The sequence below is a fragment of the Triturus cristatus genome, chromosome 12 (genome assembly GCF_964204655.1).
Source record: "Triturus cristatus chromosome 12, aTriCri1.1, whole genome shotgun sequence".
In the NCBI taxonomy this organism is placed as follows: domain Eukaryota; kingdom Metazoa; phylum Chordata; class Amphibia; order Caudata; family Salamandridae; genus Triturus; species Triturus cristatus.
The window spans coordinates 123895388-123916727 of NC_140595.1; the positions used below are offsets into that span (position 1 = coordinate 123895388).

Genomic DNA, 21340 nt, shown 5'->3' on the forward strand with positions numbered 1-21340 from the left:
ATAGTGTCCATTTAGGAGCAGGAAAAAGATAGTCACTACACCTATCCAAAGGACTAGGAAAAGTAGACCAATTGCAATCTAGAGCTGTAGCCAGGGAGAAACAAAGTAAGTCTTTTTTAGCCAAAGGTAGATATCATATATTTTATCTTTGCGGGAAACAGGAGCTGGCGGTGACTCAGGTTCACTTGGATCCAGAGAAAAGGTGTCAAAATCGATGAAGTAGCCAGACGCAGTTCGATATATAATTGGTAGCTTAGCATTTTGTGTAGAACTGGCTGGTGACTAGTTTCGAGACATATTCACATAGATGTTGGTATTAGGCCCTATGAGTGGATAAAAGGATAGTGATTTTTCACCAAATCTTCTGTTCCAAATAAAACTTGAAGGAATATCAAAAGCAATGGTCTTCAAACTTGTATATGCCATGCTTCCCCATGTAAAAATTATTGGGACCACCTAGAATGGCAAACATATTTTCTCACAATTATTCTAGAACATTCACAGCTCAGAACATATTTAACAAGTGTATGCACTGATATCCCTTTTAAAAATGTGATTGTTTATTTTTATTTTATTTTTTGTCAATCGTCTGTTGGCTGCCAGGTCTCTCTAAAAGTGTAAAAGTATTCACAGTGGGATTCTTTACCTGAAATATGGGGAGCTCCCGCACCCCACTTTGACATATACTCTCAACAAGGACATAAGTGTAAAAAAGCACTAACTGATGGCCAGTTATACAGTGGAAATCACAAAAAGGTACATCCTGTTAAAAAGAAAAGGAAGAAAATGTGTGTGTGTGTGCAATTTTGTTTTTTATTATTTATGACAAGAGCCCTCACCCACCCAAAGGTGACATGCTTCATCATAGGATCTGTCCTCAAACCTGAACAAATTGTACCACCAGTGGCTCACTGCCACTTTCTTTTCTTTCAGTAAAAACTCTGCACTGTTTTCAGTGTGGTGTTTGTCTCTGTTCCCTGGGGCCTAATAAATGCTCCTCTTGGATAGAGCCTGGTGCCCACTCCCTCTGGATATCAATTGAGGCCCCTCTGTAGGGTCCTACCCAAGGTTTGGAGACCTCGGTTTCCTAAAAATATGCTGGATTGAGCTTATGATTTTTTGCCATAGAGGTTTCAAGCAGATCGAAAAATATGTCATATAATAGAAAATGTAACATAAGTCTGGGTCTGTGACTCAGTGAATGTATCACTCCAGGGATTTGTATTTGCTTGCTTTGTGCGCCATTCTGCCTTTGATACTTCTGAAGTTGATGAAATGAACACTCTTGAGTTGGGCAACAATTAGAGTCTGTTTTTCAGTGCCAAGATGCCCCAAGGGGTGAATGTGCATCTTATCTTTTGAGAAATCTTGGAGGTCCTGAGGGTTATGTCACAGGAGCTGGTGCCCATCAGGGACTTAACACAGGATGCAGCAGCACCTGCGGCACAGGGGACCCCAAACATATCAAATGGCCCCCAACACTTTACGGGGGCTCCCCCATTCAGCTTAAGGCAAATACACAACTGTGAGGTATGGGAGGCTCGGGCCACTCGTAACATTCTGCAGAGGGGGCCCAATCATTTTGCATTATATCATTGCCACCAATCCCTTGTGAAGTCTCATAATTATCGGGGAATGAACAAGTTTACAAAAGTCAGAACTCACCTCTTTGGTGGAGAAGTGTGGCTCAATGATTAGAGCGGCAGACCCTGATGCAGAGGTCTAGCCCGGGACCAGAGTTCAATTCCCCGCCTCGGCGGGTCTTGGGCTCAAAATTCCACGGACCTGATAATTCTCGCCTTGGTGCCATTCCAATCATGGAGTCCCACTCTGCAACTCTGGGCTATAGCTTGCTTAATCTCCACAATGGCCCCCACAACGCTAAGGATGCCTGGCCTCCACCTTGGGGGTGCCCAGGAGTGGACGCCTCACAGGGAAAGCCAGGATGGGTTCCACAGCGGTATTCGTACAAGCGCCTTGAGACCCTTGCGGGTGAGTAGTGCGCTATACAAATATCAATTTACATTTACCTCTTTGTAACTGCAACTAAGTCATTCTCTTGTAAGGCTTCATCAGAAATGTTTGGCTCAGCTGGTGAGAAAAAGTGACGGGTGTGAGTAAGGGAACTGTTCAGAAACCTGTGTCGAGTGCTGCATCAATGTCAGGGCTTGTGACAGTGCCTGTAGACAGAGATGACATCCATACTGCCACACATATCAGAGTACAAGGAAAAGATTTCGTTCAAATCTGTTCTTGGCTGCAACATTACCTGCCCCACATGACGACGTCAACATCACCTGCCCAGCATGGCGATGTCTGCATGTCAGTGATGTCACATTGCAAGACTCATCAGCCATCTTGTTTCATAGGTTGCAGAGGGATAGGTTTGCCACCTTTGGGGAAGAGGCAGCGCAGCACAGACCACTGTCATCAGGTCTGTGTGAAAAAGGCCTGAAACAGGTGCACATAACAAAACAACCTAGGCCTTTGTCTTACAAAACTAAAGCCTCACTATACAAATTTGCTCATCTATGTCAAGCTACCCCTCCCCTAAAATCTCCCCACCACAAAATGTTAAAACAGTAATGAGGTACCCACTTCAGAGCTGCTGAACTTCAACTATGACCTTAAAACTCTCCTGCCCCTTTACTGCAACTATTACCATCTAATCAACTAAACTTACTACAGAACCTTTAACTTCCTTGCTCATCCAGGTGTGATTTATCCACCCGTTCCCTTTCAGCCTGAATTGCTGCTGTCAACGACAATAAAGTTTGGTAAACTTTGGCAACTTCTCGGCCAACAACCTATGCACCTGCTTCAAAGCGACAACCCTAAACACATAATGAACCCAATGTTCACATGTTTGAATGAAGTCATTCCTAATGAACTAGAGCCCTGGAACCCCACCTCCCTCCCCAGAACCCTGACTCAAGGGACGGGTGGGTGGGCGAAATTGCTGTCTAACGAGGTACCAGCCACCATCTCATCAAGACAAAATGGTAGCTGGCACCTCAAAAGAAGTCCCAAAAGCCAAACAAACTCTTGGTGCAGTGGTTGGACTACTCAACTTCCCCAAATTCCCCTGGGGGGGGGCACACCTCCCTTTGGTCGGCTGCCCCCCCAAATCCCCATTTGGGAAGAGCATAGCATAGACCAGTGTAATGACAATAAACAGAGGGCAAATTTAATGTCACTATTTGCCATGAGCACACCCTGTCCTACTTTCTTCACAACAGATAACGTCACATCGACAGATGAGTAAGGGTCTGAAACCTGTTCTTCTGGTATGAAGTCATTCATAGACTGGTCCTTCGGCCATGAGAGGTGCTGAATCAGCCTAAACTGGCCCGAATCTTTCTTCGACACCACCCCAGTGGGGAACACAATCAAGTCATCTATTTGCCATCGTCAAAAGGCCCGCAATCCTACCCTCTTGGATTTCTTTGAGCAATTCATCCCTCACTACCTGCTTGTGTTCGCTAGATGATTTCAAATTAGTTCATATTATCTGCCCAGCGTTTCACCCATGGGCCCTCGTACCCTAGTATGAAACCCTAAGTAAACCCTTGCAACAAAATCCTAGCATCATCTTGTCATAATGAGAAAGCAAAATCTCAATCTGTCCAATTTAATGGACATAAGAGCCCTTCCCTGCAGGTCCTTGTCCACCGCTCCCTGATCTGTGACCCCCTTATTGAAATCCCAGCAAGCTCCCAATTGGTTAGCCTAGCCTTTGCCTGTTCTTCCCACCCCTACCCAGATGGGGCACTCCTGAAACAGCCGATACACAATCAGTAGCCTGCTAGCCATAAAAATCCTTTTACCAAACTTTGCTGCCCAATTGTATGCTGCCAAAGGTCCGTATTAATTGCTCCCCATTGAGCCTCTGGGTCAAATGCCATATGGGCCCTGAACTCTTTATTATACTGGGCCCATGTGTGGCCACCATCATTTATTTGTGCTTTTCTAATGACATCAATGTATTTGAAAAGTGCGACCGACCTCTCTGGGTACTTTTCGCAGTATATGCTAGCATATATAAAGAATGCTGCTTTCCAGTTCTCAATGTTGACCAGCACCTTTGGCAACTTGGAAAACTCAAATTATTTTTCTTTTGAGCCTTCATTTGACCTTAGCTCCCTGTGTAATAGCAACTCCAGCTGTTTCTTACCTGGCTCTGTCATACCTGAGCTTTCTTGCACTCCCTGTTTGTTGTCCCCCCCCACTGAACCACTTGCGCTCATAGTGTGTTTGTTTGTACCCACACCTGTGTCCTTAATGTAAATACCTTTGCTCTAGAGAGGCCCTCTCCTCTGACTGGAGGCTCCTTAGCCTCTACACCCACTGATACCATCAAAGCGTCGTTTGACCGCTCTACTTTGCTTACCTGGTGTTAAATTCGATGCCGGCTCTTGGGCCTGCCACTTCGTCTCGCTGCATGGTTCCACCACTTCCACCTTGAGTGTCCTGGGAACCTGCACCCTGCAAAATACTATGGCCAGATTGATTAGTAGCTCCCCCCAACCTGAATGCTGCTGCCCATCCCACTCTACCCACTGCACCTCATCGTCTTGTTAAAGTCAAATTTTATCTGAAAGGATAAAACATTCAGTACGCGGTCATGGTGCACTAATGAAGCAAAGTTTATTTTGTTTAAGCCCCAGGGGCACAAACATACAAAGCGTGCTCTGCTAAATGTTCCAGTTTGCTTACATTACGCTGTGTTTTTTATACCTTTTTACATTCATTGAATTGCATTGAAATTGCTAACTCATTTGACTATAGAAAGCTGCCATGTGTATACACCAATCAAATAGATAAGTTTGTTGGCAGAGTGCATCTGTAACAAAAACACTTGAGGGGCCTGTACCGTCCTGTGCCCATCTACACCCTCTAATTAGAAAACCTTTGCCTAAGCAGTAACATTTATGCAATAGTTAATTATAAACACATTCCACCTTCATCAACCTTAAAAGAACTATTTCCTCGCACTTGAGCATCTAGACAGAACATCTATGAAAACAACCAATTTTCCGTTCAGCTTATACGTTGGTTCAAGGTTTCAGATGGTACATAACTGAAATAAGGCGACTTTTACGTGCCTGTGCTTCCACACCTGCATTGTACATTTTAATGAGCAAGATTGGGGAGGTTCATGTTTACCTCAAGTAATTCTTTACTACTGAAAAACATGTGCGTGTTATAAGAAGCACAATACAAAATGGAGTTTCTATTGCAATATGTTTTGAACAAAGGTTCATCTCTACACTCCCTTTTTCCCTTGCTTTCACAGTCTTCACACACTTCACCTTCCTCTAAGCTCTTATCCTCCTAATCTAGTGTGCTTACATCATGGAGCACCATCACATTTTTAACCAATTTAAGCTGGGGGGCTGTACTCTGCCCTACCAACCTGTCCGCTGATTCTGTACTGCTCCTTCTGTAAACATGACCGTCAGGGTTGCACTCCACCCTCATGCCCAATGCACCACCAAGGCCACACCAGACCTTCCTGGAGCAATGATCTTGTCGTCCACCACTGCAGTCCAGCTAGCCGCAAAGAGCTGCCCTTTCTCTTCTCTTCTCCTCAGGGCCAATGAGCCATACTGAGCTCTCCCGAGTCCGCTACCGCTAGTGTAGTGACAACCTGTGGGAGATAAGACAGCCTCCGTGTGATGGTACAATCCCAAGACCATAAAACCTTTAACTCACCAATGCCCTGAACACTGCCAAAGACCCTGCGCCCTTCTGCTGGCACTACCTGAGACCTGGCCTGTGCACTGGAAGCCACACATGACTGTGGTCTGTAGCTGAGACCCTCCATCTCACCTCTGCCCGACGGCTGTCATGTATCCCCGTGACCTGATCTACCGTAAACCTTCAAGGGGGGCCTAACCTTGTAATCCACTGCATGGCGACGTGCCTGGGTCCCGAATATGTCCCCTGTGTCGCCCTCCTGGTCATCCTCCTCATTCTCACTCCAAATCAATTTTGAAGCTGCCACTGCAGACGGGACCTCCCCTAGCATGGGTCCGCTCTCCTACCCCTGGATCCACCAATCCACCCTATGTAGTGGCATCCCCTGCAGAGAAATCTGGTTCCAAAATGTCCCCTTGCTGCTGCTCCATGAGATGCGACTGCGCCCTCACCGCTGTGGGTGTCCTGCTCAGCCAACTGCCCCTGTTGCAATCAATGCGGTTCCATCTGCCCTTCAGCATCCCACTTGTGTCTGCTCCTTCATGCAAAGTTGAGCCCTGTACCTGGGTGTCCCCACTTTCATGTAGCAACTGATAGTAAACCTGCCTGAAATCCACTATGGGTGCCCGCATCTCTGCTGCCTCAACAGTATTATCACTATGAGTAGCCTGTATATCCCCAGAAATGCTCGTTTCAAGTTAATCCAATTTTACATTGTGCATAGGGCATATCTTTTCCTGGATAAAATCAATCGGTACTTTAACAGACAGGATGAGTGTTGTCCGCGTTGTAAGACTGTAGATGCAGATATTTTGCATATGCTCTGGTCCTGCCCTGCTCTGCTGACTTACTGGGAGGGGGTGCTTGATGCGCTAGGCACCTGCACAGACAGGGAGGTGCTGAGGACATGGGAGTCGTACATCATTGGTGAATTTCCTAGAAATAAAAAACACAAAGCATCCACCAGGTTTCTTGATCTGGTTTTGTTTGTGGCTAAACGATTGATTACTCGTAAGTGGAAGTCCGAGGAGTCCCCCCCGATGAAAGCTTGGCTCCTCTCCACGCTGAACTGGGTGAAGGCTGAAGCGGTCTCCCTGATACGGGAAGATACGCTGGGTTTGCGAAAATTTCCCATATCTACTGAATGGAACACTATGCTGTATGCGCTGCAGGGACTGTTGGATCTGGATGCCCCTTTAATTGACCCTCTTGTTGATGGTTAGTGACATTGGCTCAAGGAACCCATATCCCAAATGATGTGTTGATGTGCCGACTGAGATCTCTGCCCACCTTGTTGGACGACCTTTACTCCTGGTAATAGGATGAAGAACCCTTTGAGTAACTGAAACAATCTTGTTACCCTGATTCCCCTTCCTCCCCTCCTGTGGCCCTTATATTTCTCCCCCCCCCCCTTCTTTCCCGATATGTGTTTTTAAGTTGTTTGGTGTTTGCATATACATGTTTGAATCTGTACACCGATTCATGTAATATGGCGGAGTGAAGTCATACAAAATGTGATTATGTAAATTGTTGCATGTTGCACAGGCTGCAGCTGTGTTGCGGCTTAATACAATTATTCAGATGCCTTGAGGGTGGGAGGGACTGCTTTGTCTGACGGGAGTTACTGAATGTTGTTGCCTATATATTCATGCTTACGGATGTAACCAAGCAGTTATATTGTTGTTTAGTTATCTGGAATTTCTGATTTCCTATTGGCTCTGTATGGCGCTTTTCCTGATGATGCACTGCATTGTTTTTATGTATACAAAACAAATATAAAATCTTTAATAAACAGATCAAACAAAAAAAAAATGAGTAGCCTGTATATCTCCCCCGGCCCCTCCCTTCACCCCGGTGCTTCTCTGTGTGCCAGAACAGTCTCTATGCCCTGTACGCGCAGCTTCCCCTACCTCTTCTCTAATGCTGCATGCGCATCCGCAGTGGCCCCACCCTCGTCACCAGTGAGGCCTCACCCAAAGACGGGCAGGCCTCGCACAAGGCGCTCATTGGATTCTGGCTTGGGAGGGCCTCTGCGCTCCCCAGCTGCTCACGCTCTAAGCCTGTATGCCACATAGGCCCTCCTGATGCCTCCAGCAATCCCCCCACATGACATGGGCCGCTTTCTGAGTATGGGAGCTGCCCCTTCTGCTTACCTGGCAGCCACCACACTCAGGGGTCCGGTGTGGTGCGGAACAGGCCAAGACCACAGCCGCAACCCCCTCCGCCGCTTTTTGCATAGGGCGACCATTACGCTGTGCCCCCACCCTCCAGGATAAGGTCAAGGCACCCCGCGGCCTCCAAGAGGTGCAAGGCATGCGCCACCATCTCCTCCCTGGACAACATCACAGACATTCCGGCAAGTCCGCAAAATGACGTGCTCCAACAAGGGAAAGTATGATGCTTCTCCTCAACATAATTGCCACCAATCCTAACTAACAAGTTACAACACCAAAATCACTGTATAACGAGGTACCAGCCACCATGTCACCAAGACAAAATGGTGGCTGGCATCTCAAAATGCCCGGTTATAAACCCCTTGGGCTACAAAAGCAGCCCAAAAACTGCACACACCCTGAGCAGTCGTCAGACTGCTCCACTTCCCCAAATGGCCTGGGGGGCAGACCTCCCTTTGGTTGCCTCCCAAATCCCCATTCTAAGAGAAAAATACTGGGCATTTGATGTGTCAAGAATCTGCATGTGCCAGGCCATGATTTTAAATAGGACGTTAAGCGCAATCTAACGTATTTATCTGTAACATTACTTTTTCACCTTTGTTTACCTTTAAATATTAGTCATGGATCGTTAACTGAGCTCTAGTACACATTTAAGACATTATTCTTTAATATTTACTGTTTGAAGTATGTGCAATTAGTGCTAAAAATACTGGATTTGAGTGATTTTGCTTATTTTTGTTCCAGCTGGGGCATCAAAAAACTAGTCATGCTGGTAGAAAACTGGCCCAGTGGTAACCCTGCAGAGGGAACCCAGCATTGCCACTTAAAACCGGGAGAAGAAGTAGTGTATAGGATGGGCATCCTAGGTGGAACCTACAGTGTTTAAGGTACTCAAACAAATCTAAATTCCAGTGTGTCATTGAACTTCAAGTTATATGTATGCTTATCCTTATCAGAAAGAAGGAAATGGAGGCATATTCAACTATTCACTCTAGGTATTTTTTGACTGTCTACACATAATAACTACACACCGTGCATATACACTGTTCTACGTTCCTGTGTTACATCACTAAGACGTTGAGACCATGGCTATAATTGGGCCGGGTCCTAAAAGAAGGTGCCGAGACAGGTCCCTACTGGGCTCTCATTTTTACCTTCAGAGTGGGGGGAAAAAAAGCTTAACTCTGTAATAGTACCGCTCGTCACTGCTTTTGATGTAACTTCCATTAGGCTCATTTTTCAGTTTTATATAGCGCAAACTTGGAGCAAACATGAGCATCAGTTACATTACACAACCACATATTCATGTTTTGAATCACAGGATGTTGAGCTAACGTGAGGCTAGAGACTGCTTTTTCCGCTCGAAAGTCGTCAGCTCTTGTCATAGCCACAACCTCGCCCACAAGAACCGAAGCATTTTCAATATTATATTCAACGTAGTGATAGTTGTTGCTTATTTATCTTATGCAATTTACAAGCATTGACAAAGCCATTCTCTTGGCTTGTTGTAGGTGCAAGGTTACTTGTGTTATATATCTGGATGAATGGACAGAAGCAGCAAAATACCAGTGGTGCGGCATGCTATGCTAAGTACAAATTTTTACCTTAAGTGTTTAAGCCACGCCCATAATTACATCAGCCTTACCCCGATGGTAGACCCTCCCCCCAGTTTTTTCAACCCACTTAAAGCCCTGGTCGAGACATTATCAAATATTCAAGCAAGTTAGCAGCAAGCTTGTCCTAACCTCCACAAAACCTGACTAAGAATTTTGCCATGAAAGACATATTTTTTTAGTTTTATAAAAGTTTTATTAAAGTGAAATGCAAATGTACAGAGTTATCTGTTACTTAAAGTGGAAAATCAAGTTATGAAATAGAATATCTAATAGAAGAGATAACAATAAATGTTATCTAAAACATATTGGAAAAAGTTGCACGATAAACTTATTATGATAATATCGTAATTCTGCACTTATGATATCGCAATCTTTGTATTTTGTATATTAAGAGAAAGAAAGAAGGAGGAAGAACGCAGAAGAAATCTAAAGAATAGAAGAAAGCAAGAAAGAAGAAGAAAGGAAGAATAAAACAATACTTGCTGCATATCTATACATATACTACATAATAAACCTTATAACTTGTTATAACTTATTCCGTATAGTAGTTTCATTTCATATAACAATGTAACTCATATAATAACAATTGCAAAATAACTATGCATGATATTAAACAAGAAGGGAAAATCAATCATGGGGGTTGAAAAGCCATTGTAGAATCCTTAGAAGGTTTATGTTTTTTGTTTAAGTAACCAATAAGCGGAGACCAAAAGAGGTCTTTATTTATCATCTGTAATGTAGATGTAGCTGATGCTGTATCAAGCCTATGATGAGAACAAAGGAGATTCCACCAACTAGTAATATTGATATTCTTGGCATTCTTCCAGTTTGAAGTAATGACTTGAAAAGCAATAGCAAGTGACAAACCTAGAAATTTACCTAATTTAGAACGTACTGGCCAAGAGCATGAAGAACTTCCTAGAAATATATGGTTGATATCGAAGGGGAAATTAATAGAGCAAATACTGAAAATAGTTCTACAGACCTGTGACCAAAAGACAGAGGTTGGCGGACAATGAAAAAACATATGTAGATATGTGCGAGGGAGGGTTCTACAAGACCAACACATATTTGAATGACGTGGGTTATATTTTGCAAAGAAAGTGGGGTGATATACAGTCTATTATAAAAATAATAAAGGGTTTGTGTAGTGCTGGCATTGGGTGAAGTATGATGTATTTTGGTCTAGATTGAACCCCAAACCTTTAAAGATAAGGGATGTTGAAGATCCGATTCCCATAATGCCTCAATTTTAGACTTGGGATTAGAAGGAGCAATGTGATGCAGATATTTATATATATGTGATGCTTTAAGAGATGATGAAAGTGCAATTGGATCAGGAGGTGAAGAACTTATATGAGGTTGCGATTGAGTAAGTGTGGGGATAGCTTGGAAAAGAGAATCCTTGAGAGACTCCTATTTAGTAGCATAAGAAGAAGGAAGATCAAATTTGGTTTGAATTACGGAAAAAGGAAGAGGAGTCATAGCGCATAATATTTGTTTTATTTGGATTATACCTTTCAGAACCAGTTGTTTCCAGAAAATAGTTCGATTCGAGATTTTGAGAGATTTATTATGCCATATAGAAGATTACAATTTTTATTTTATTGGTGACAAGGACTTCGGGAAAATACAAGCGGATATCATATTGGAATATTTAATAGGCGGAGCGGAGAAGGATCAAGGAGGTTTCAAAAAAGATGGTGAAGAATAAAAAGGTAAAGGTGACACAAGCGAGTCCTCCAGTTTGGGCCAGATATTATTGGGTGGAGAATCAGTGTCTCCCACACACGGTAGAACCTGTTTTAGGATGAAGGTATCATGATACTGCTGGAAATTTGGAAAACTTACACCCCCCAACTCTTTGTGTTTATATAAAGATGCTAAAGAAATACGAGCCTTCATGCCATTCCATAAGAATGCAGCAATTGATTTATTCAGTAATTTAAAAAATGTTAAAGGTAGTTTAATAGGCAACATGGACAGGTAAAAATTAATTACCGGTAAAAATATCATCTTAACAGTAGCCAACCTGGCCCACCAAGACAAATACAATGGGGACCATCTTTCTGACATTTGAAGGATCTTATAATGACCATCCTCTAAATTTATTTGAATAGTCTTTGCCATGGAGGTAGAATATTTAATTGCCAAACATTTGATAAATTGTGGAGACCAATTACGTCCAGTGTCATCAAACATAGCCCTCAAACCATACTTATTAAGAGGGAATACCTCCGATTTAGAAAAATTCTATTTATATCCATCCCTGTATGGTACCCCGTAAAAGGGTAAAATATTCTGACTGGGATCCATTTAAAATACAGACGTCATCGGGGAGGAATATAATATAGCTATATATTTGAGAAAGGCTGAACTGAAACCATGCCATTTTAGAGCCCGCATCATAAACTTTCAGTTGACACGGTCAAAAGCCTTTTCGGCATACAATGTTACAGCAGCTAGAGGTGTACTATCATAGGAGGCCATATATAAAATATCCAGAAACAGCCTAGAATTATCAGTCATGTGTCTAACCTCAACAAAACCTGTCTGCTCAAATCCAACCATATCAGGAATTAAGGGAGAGATCCGATTTGACAAATTCTTGGCAAAAGGTTTGCAATCCAGATTAATAAGGGAGATGGGCCTATAAATGGCACATAAGGAGGGGTCCATATCTTTCTTAGGAATCAAACAAATCATGGCTTCCAAAGTCCCCTTAGCTTCCTCCTGTGAAAGAAAATATTCATACAATGTAAGTAAGTACGGAAGCAAAAGATGTAAAAAAATAGGAGTAAAATTCAACATAATAAACGTCTGCACTCGGCGCTTTATCCTGGGTAGCACACAAAGAGCAGACCTTAGTTCAGAAATTAAAATAGGCTCTTCCAGAAAAGAAAGATCCTGCATCTGTTTCTGTCTTGGTGGGAGAGAGTAAAAGAAGGAATCTAGTGCTTCATCAGTGGGGAAGTAGTCTGGTGTGTAAAGATCTGTATAGAAATCAGTAAAACATTTCATAATTTCATCATTTTTACCATGAGGATATTCATTAATATCCATAATTTTTACTATTTTAGATTTTTGAGACTTAACTTTCAGATAGTTGGCAAGTAATTTGCCAGCCTTATTATGTCCACCATAGAACTTAGAATAATTTTATAACAATGAACCAGTGGCTTCCTCTGTTGACCTTTTATTAAATTCAAATTTAAATCTCATTAAACGTTGAAGCACAATATCATTGTTGGTCGTGAAAAATGTGTGTTCTAATTGTTTGATGGACTGAAGCAGTAATGAGGATTCTTTATTGGCTTTTTTCTTTTTAGCCAGAATGAAATGAATTATATAGCCCGGGCAGAAGCTTTAAAGGCATCCCAAACAGTATGAAATGGAATATCAGATGTGATGTTATGTAAAAAAATATTTTATAAAACATTCAAAATTCTGTACAAATTCTTTATCTTTCAAGAGACTATTTTTGAAACGCCATCTATTAGGTTTAGAGGCCTCATGCAATAAATCCAAATCTATCATAACCGGTGCATGATCTGAAATTATTATGGACCCAATTTGAGCATGAGTAAGGGAGGCAACTAGGGAGGGTGAAAGAAATAGGTAGTCAGTTCTGGATTGGGATTTATGTGTTAGTAAAAAGTGTATTCCAAAGTGTCCGGATAGAATAGCCTCCAGGCATCAACTAATCCACTGGAATGGCTAAACCATGTAAATTATTTCTGCATCATGTTAGGGACATTTTTAACTTGAGACTTTCTATCCAAGAAAGGGTCAACAATCTGATTAAGGCCACCGACAACTATTAAATTTGCATTTGAACAAGAGCGTGGAACAACTGACATTTGTTCCCAGAACAGTATATCTATACCAGTGGGACCATAAATATTCAGTATAGAAATAGGCATGCAATGAATGGTGGCATGTATTAGGACCCATCGGCCTTCCGCATCTCTTTCCTCTTTTTCTATTACCAAGGGAAGGGATTTGTGGACAAGAATAATAACCCCATTTTTATGATCAAGGGCTGGAGAACAAAATTTGACCGACCCAGTTTTTACGTAGTGAGTTTAAATCTTTATCCAGTGAGTGCGTTTCTCGTAATAGAACAATATTACATTCAAGCCGAGCTAAATAGGTCAGAACTCACTGTTTTTTAATAGGGTTACGTAAGCCCTTGATGTTCCAAGAAATGACCTTAAGAGAGTTTGCCATTGTGATACTTTAACACATATATTTAACCCATGCATCCATAAAAGGAAACCAGAACAAACAAACCATCTGAGTCTATGTAATTGATAAAAAGTTCCACTCATCGTATTCAATGAGGAACTAAAATGTGTAGTAAGACCAAAAAAAGAAAATATGAAGAAAAAGAAAAAAAAGATAAAAAAGAAATAGAGAAAGAAAAGCAAAAGAGATAGAGGAAAAGAGAATACGAAGAGGAACAGTAACTCTGATAGGAACAATAGAGATGACAAAAAGCCAAAAAGCTTTAGTCATGAAAAAAGAGAGACACATCCAGTGTAAGAAAAATATGATGGAGGGGTAGAAAAGCGCAAGACCACAGACGAACGGCAGGCAATGGTCAATTTAAATGACATAACAATAGTGACGGACACAATCATTATATTGAAGAAGAAACAGAGAATATGAAGGGAGAAGGAAAAAATAAATGGAAAAAGGAGGTAAAGACACTGTAACAATCCACATGACTATGACCCATAAGACAACAAGACGAATAAGTCAACTATAGAAATAAATAGTACATACATATTCTATAAACACAACTTACCAAACACGACGGTAGTATGGAAACAGTAGGTCTAGGAGGAAGGCACTTGGGGAACAACATATCAAAGGAGGGAGTCCACATTAGACGACAGACAGCTGTAAGGAGGAATAAATAAATAAGAATGTTAGCAATTAGACCAATTTGGTAAGGACAACAACTGTAAACAAACACCAAAACAATTGGAACATGGTACCTCTGATGACGCTCTAATTTGTCAAACAGGATAAGATATGTATTCAATTCAGAGACAAGAATTAAAGGCAAAAGTCTATGAAAAGTGAGGTGACATTCAAAAAAGTTCACATTTTTCTGAGATCCATTTCTTCACCCTTATGTTGGAGAATACATTTCTTCAGGTCTTCAGGACAATCGTATAAAAAAGTTCGATCCTTACATGTGACTTTATAAAAGCATGGGTGCACAGGTCCATATCTTACATTCATAGCGGCATATGTATCAAAAAAGAGAATTGCGATTCCCAAATAGGGATTTTTACCAAATTGCTATTTGAGAATTGCAAAACGCGATGTATGTAAAAATTCGCAAAACAATTGCGATTCGGTAAAAATCGCAATCGCAATGACCAATTTCTTACATTGCGATTCCTTAATAGCGAAATCACAATTAAGAAATCGCAAATTTGCAAATCTGCTATTCAGGAGCAGAATGATGACATCTCAACCAGAAAGTGTGACTGCCCATGCTGTTTCTGATTGCCTGAGGCTGTGTAAGAGGCTGGAAGCAGGAGCACACCACTCTCAAGTCCACCTGTAGTGCAAAGACACTATCCAAACCGCTATGGATACACAGGAGAAAGCAAAGGAGGCTGCTGTAAGGAAAGGGAATTTTTTTTTTGTGAAAATGAACTTGAGGTCCTCATTGAGGAGATGGTGAAGAGCGATGAATAGCTTTTTGGCAAGAAATCTCTGCACATCCCAGAGTCAGAGAAGCAAGAAATCTGGCTGGACATACAGGCTAAGGTAAATGCCATTGGTGTCACACAGCGCTTCTTCGAGGACCTACGCAAGTGTTGGTACGACTTGCGCTCAAGGGCAAAAGATAAGGTTGCCAACAGGCTGGCGAAGGCAAAGAAAACTGGTGGAGGTCCCTCTACTGAGCCTGCATCCACACCCCTTGAGGATTTGGTGGAGCCCACCCTACAGCCAGAAAGCATCAGCGGGGTTGCAGATATTGACAGCTCAGCCACGCCCAACACTTGACAGGGTAAGATGCTTGCTAAATCAGCCCTGACCCATTACCCACAAAACACCACACTCAGGAATGTCTCAATATCTAAGTATCAATGCCACTCCATTCCACAATTTTGTGGTCACACAGCAATGCATCATGGGAGATGTAGTCACACACATAACACAGTTAAGCATTGACACACAGCAATATATCTGCAGTTGAGACACAACATTAAAAAACAAAATGAATCACAGCAGTTAGGTACACCAACTGTATCAAATTTAATTTTGTGAATAACAGAGAGCAAGACACACAATAAGTAGTTCTCTTGTATTCACAGGTGAACCTGCGAAACAGGGTGATGACACAGAACTTGATGAGGCACCACACCTACAGGAACAGGCAGGGGAAGAGGAGACAGAGCACACAACACAGCCAACATCTGCGCAAAGGCAACACCATTACACTGTGGCTCCACTCCAGGAGTTGGAAGGAGAACTGGAAGGCATACAGAATGAGCCACATCTAGGGCAAGAAGAGCATGCACGGCAGGAACATCGCCAATCTCCTATGCAGCGTAGGGACAGCAGTCGCATGAGACGCAGGCCAAGGGCACAAAACACCGCAGATGTAGGAGATGATTCTTCTGTCTTTTCTGGGGTGGAGGGCACAATGGTCAAGGTTCAGCGTCTGCAAGCAAAAGCATGCGGTCAATGAACAGGCAGCTGGTGTCTGTCAATCACAATCTAACAGGCATAAAGGAGGGCATCAGAGAGCTAAACCACACAGTTGAAGAGGGCAATAAGGCATGTGCAGACAGCATTAAGGAAATGACTGGAGCCATCAAAGAGCTCTGTGTCACAACGCAGAGGGACCATGCATCCAGACGCAGGGAAAAACAACATCTATTCACCCGTCTGGATCATTACACTAAGGCAGTCAACCGTTTGTGCAATGCCACATCTGTACTATCAAGACGCACTGTGTCAATGCAGATTGCAATGGCACACTGCAGCCAGGATGTTGCCAAGGGTTTGGTGCAGGTCATCAATGCAGTTGACCAGCTACAGACAGCAAACATAGCTGCCACAGATATTCTGGGGGCAGGGGACAGCGAGGAGGTCTCCAGCCGCAGCAGAATTACCCCACCCTTGACTAGACCCAGATGGCGTAGTTTGAGGCAGGGAAAAGCATCAGATGTCTCCTCAAGGGAGGGCAGTCAGAACACTGAGCGTGCAACTGCAGTCCGTGGATGGAAAAATAGACAGTGTTGCCACAGCTTAATGCTAATGGGTGATGTAACCCATGACATACGTACATATGTCATTCCATTTTTCATGTCCTGTGTACATGACATATGAAACAACAAAAGCCACACATTACGTGTGATTTGTAGGCTGTGTGAATACATTTTACCTGATGTTAAGGTATATTAAAACACAGTTATTTTACAGTAATGATTTGCTTTGTGTCATCATTACTCACCTAGAAATAGTTGCGTGTTAGTTCATCATGTTCCTGTCTTCCATCTGCTGTACCTACACCACCTGCTGGTCTGAGACGTGGACCTGGTACCTCATCCTCATTTGATTCTGTATCTGTGAGTTCCACTGGTATGCCTTTTGTTGTTGCAATGTTGTGCAACATGGCACAAGTAGCCACGATCTTGCAGCAGGCCTCTGGCCTATACTGCAGTGTTCCTCCATTTTTGTGCAGACAGCGGAACCTGCTCTTCAGTATTCCAAATGTCTGCTCGATGACATTGCACGTTGAATTATGTGTGCCATTGTATTTTCTCTCACTCTGATTACCCGGATTGAGGTACGGTGTGAGGATGAATGAGCGCACAGCATATGCACTGCCACCTACACGATGAAACGCATATGGTTAATCACTGTCCTATTTCTACAGCTCTAAGGGGTCTATCAGAGTGAGTAACATGCATTTACCTAGCAGGTATCCTTCGCCAAATTCAGCCCCAGTGAGACGTGTGTATATTCCACTGTGTCTCAATATGAAGGAATCGTGTGTACTGCCAGGATATTTGGCCACTATATCAGTTATTATGTGTTTTGCGTTACATATGACCTGTATGTTGAGTAAATGGAATGATTTCCTGTTCCTGAATACGTACTCATTATCTGAGGGGGGACAGAGGGCTACACGTGTCCCATCAATGCACCCGATTACATGGGGAAACTCTGCTATCTGGTAGAAATCCAGTTTGGTCTGCTGCAATGCCTGTTGTGTCGTGGGGAATCTGATGTAATGATGTATCCTCTGTACCAATGCATCCAAGAATGCATGAAAGAATGGCGACAGGCAACCTTGGGACACCCCTCCTTCTGTAGCTATCACCCCCTGGAAGCTCCCTGATGCTAGTAAGTGTAGTGAACAGAGGACCTACACATGTGTTGCAATGGCTTTGGTCCTACGGGTTGGATGCTCCAATATTGGTTGTAGGTCAGCTATCAGGTCTACTATAGTTGCTGAGTCTAGTCTATACTTCTCATGTATTTCTTCCTCTGTCTGCTGGACCAGGGTTATGCGCACTCTGTAAACACGTTCCTGTCTCCTCCTCCTTCTCTGTGCTGCTGCTTGAATCCCCATCCTTTTCTCTATGACATACAGCACTGCCGTTGTGAAAGACACTGAGGCATTCTGAGCCTGTTTAAATAGATTGCACCTGGTTACCACGTGCCTTGAGTTGGTGGTAATTTCAAGGTGCAAAATTGCGATTTCTACATATTTGCAATTAGCAAATTTTCCATACATTCTATTGCGAATTCGCAATCTGCGACATACATTTTTGCCAATTGGCAATTTGGTACTCTCAAATTGCGAATTTGCGAATGGTTTTTCGCATATTTGTTGCCTCGCAAAATTATCGATGCGTAACACTGTCATACATTGGGACATGCTATTTTGCTTTTTGCGATTAGTAGCGTTTGTGACCGAAAAATAGCTTGATACATATGGCCCATAGATCCTAGAGTTGGCCGGAAAGATAAAAGTTCCTTCCGACGAGCGGCAGTTGCACGTGCTACATCCCTGCAGCACGTGTTATATACAGTTGCTTCTAGGCTAAAGGCCACCAGAATAGTTTCCAAATAATGTGTTCTTTTTAGCTAAGCGTCTGACCCTGCACCCATTGTGCTCAGGTTCACAGTCCCGCACTTTCGTTTAAGCACTTTAAGCGCTGCTTCCAAGTCAGTAAAATAACATGTACATATTTATTTAATGTGTGCATCATATCCCAGGGTGCCATGGAGATGTTCTGTACATGTGAGAAGAGATTGTCCTGAGTCCTTGTGCTCTGCCAACTGCTAGCAGTGAGGTGGAGGAGGGGAAGCCCCCATCTCTCGCCTGTCAGGCCTGCGCACACACCTGCAGTGAGAACCAAGACTGTTTGACGTAGGCAAGCAGGCAGCCAAATGTCAACAAGTATTCGGCAATGCCAATACCTCTGGCCTTGGCATGCAATGAGATGTCCGTTGCAATGGCTTTTGGTTTATCTTGGCAAGTATAAGGAACACAAACAAAAGGAATAAAATGTTCGCTGCTGCCTAAATGAGATTCAGCACTGTGCTCATAACTCTTAGAAACGGGGTGTGACCCATGTCTACATTAGGGTTTGGAAGAATTACTCCTAAGAACGATGGCTGTGACATTTACATTTACACTGTTACAGTGCTTTAATGGGGTGATCCAGCGCGGACCCAATAATTTGGACAGGGATGAACGTTCAATTATTTCATTTATTTTGGCCCATACACATACACCCAAGTCCCTTTGGTGCTGGTGCCAAGTTTGCGAATTTCTTACCACTTCATATTCAACAGTTGAAATTTAGACAGTTCATAATCTACACGATAAACCTTCTCATTCAAATTTCCATCTTTTTGGTCGATGGACCAATTAGTTGAAAAATTGAAGGTAACAGTCACTCAAATAATAAACTAACAAAAATAATAACAGGCTCATTGATTGCAATTTGTTAAATTTATCTAACTCAAAATGCATCCGTCTTAGAAAATACCTCATGGGAGAAAATACACTCTAAACCGTCAACAAATAATCAATCTCAAGAAAACATAGGTTGCATGGAGGGGATAGATGGAGAGACATCAGACATGTGCATAATCAATTCTCAGTTTGGAAGGATAGATGAAGAGACAAAAGAACACGGATTATAACTTCGAGATATCAAAGATACCACCCAAACAATAGGAACAAGGAAAACCACCACCCAGGCCTAAGTAGCGGCAGGGGACTCCCAGACAAAGTGTCAGGGATCAAAGACTCTAAGATCAGGATAAGGGTAGGACTGGAACAGCTAGGCCTCTCTGTAAACCGACAATCAGCAGCACACCCTTTCTCTCCTCACACCTAATGCAGCAGCCGCATCTGCCACCCTCGCTTCTAACCCGCCCCTAAATCACCTATTCTTTATACCCTTACCATACAGATTCCATCCTACTAAAGTTGCTAAATTCACCCTGTCTAGTTACGGGATTGGTCAAAACGTGAGCCGGAGGATCACCCTGTCATTAAGTCATACTTCATTGACTAACCCCATTGTTAGACCTTTCGTTCCCTTATATTCAGTATACATCCTGATTCTTTCATGAGGTGAAAGTATCAAATTAAGGACAAATTTTAATACATTCAACATTTTGTGGATTTTCACACAGAGTCACTGGAGTTGGCTGCACGTCAAACGTCATGTCCTTCACCGCGCCATGCTCTTTCAGCTTGTTCAGCATTTTAGCCACTCAGTCACGTGGTTTATGCGCGCTGCAAGTTTCACTCATCACAGTTCGGCTAACTTAACCCAAAATGGAGGCTCGTCCATTTACTAAAAGAACAGAAAGCAGACATTTATTAATAATGTGGTAATGAAATCTTCCCTGTTAACCACCCACCTTAACTCTAATCCATGTTAACAGTTATCCTAGCATAACATAAGCAGAAAGCGGCATTAATAATTATGACAAAAGCAACACGTCATGCTTTTTACTACATATACATGCAATGTGCCATGTAATACATTCATAACACGTTCTACACACCATATTATTACATTTTCGGTTATTTACGTAGTGTTAAGATTAATATTCTGCAAATTGAAAAGCAAAATTTCCCACGTGTGATATGTGTTTGCATGTTAGAATACTTACTGCTAAAATTAGTACGTATTACAGGGGTACTTGATACAAGCGGGTTTCTTTTTTGTGAATCCCTGCTCCATCAGGGTGCCCTCTTATAATAAAATCTGTTTCCATTCCAATTAAAGTCCACATTCCCAGATGTCTGCCACGGTATCACTGTCCTAATTCCATTATTAGAACATTGGAATGCTTAGTGCTCCATTGAAAACAATGGAGTGCTCCGGGCTTCTAATAGCCGGTAGAAGCCTGAAGCATCAACATTATAATGTTTAACAATGGCCTCACAGAGCCTGAGGGGATTTCAACCCCCTTAGGCTCCATGAGACCTTTGTTTTGCAAATTAAAACTTTCTGCCCTTTAGTGGTGGAGTGTTCTAATAGCCCTAAAGCCCTCCAAAATGGGCTCTACCGGCCAATAAAGGCCCACTCCCTTGTTAAAGGCCCTAGCTGAACGCTGGAGCGAGCCTTTAATGGCCAGTAGAGACCAATATGGTGGGCGCTATGGCTATTTTAGACTGCAAAATATTGTGATAAAGTTCTCCAGGCAGAATCTTGAGAAAGAGACAGCATGTTTTGTTGGGTGACAAAATAAAGACCTGGGATGGCAGCATAACTAAATATCTTGAGAGTGACTTTGAATTTTAAAATAATTATGTGACAGTGTCCCATTGTGCTCAGA

At 42.6% G+C, this 21340-nt stretch overlaps 1 protein-coding gene across 6 annotated transcripts in view; it reads right to left on the reverse strand.

Annotated features, from left to right (window-relative positions):
• Positions 1-21340, reverse strand: part of LOC146772848 (uncharacterized) — a 152629-nt gene that overhangs the window by 50861 nt on the left and 80428 nt on the right. For all 6 annotated transcript variants that reach the window (XR_014971908.1, XR_014971909.1, XR_014971910.1 and 3 more), the window contains exon 2: positions 14301-14395. Coding sequence is in view for 2 of the 6 variants with exons in the window: in XM_085636798.1 (XP_085492924.1) it covers positions 14301-14381 (81 nt within the window). In the remaining 4 variants the exon portion in view is untranslated. The remainder of the gene's footprint in view (positions 1-14300; positions 14396-21340) is intronic.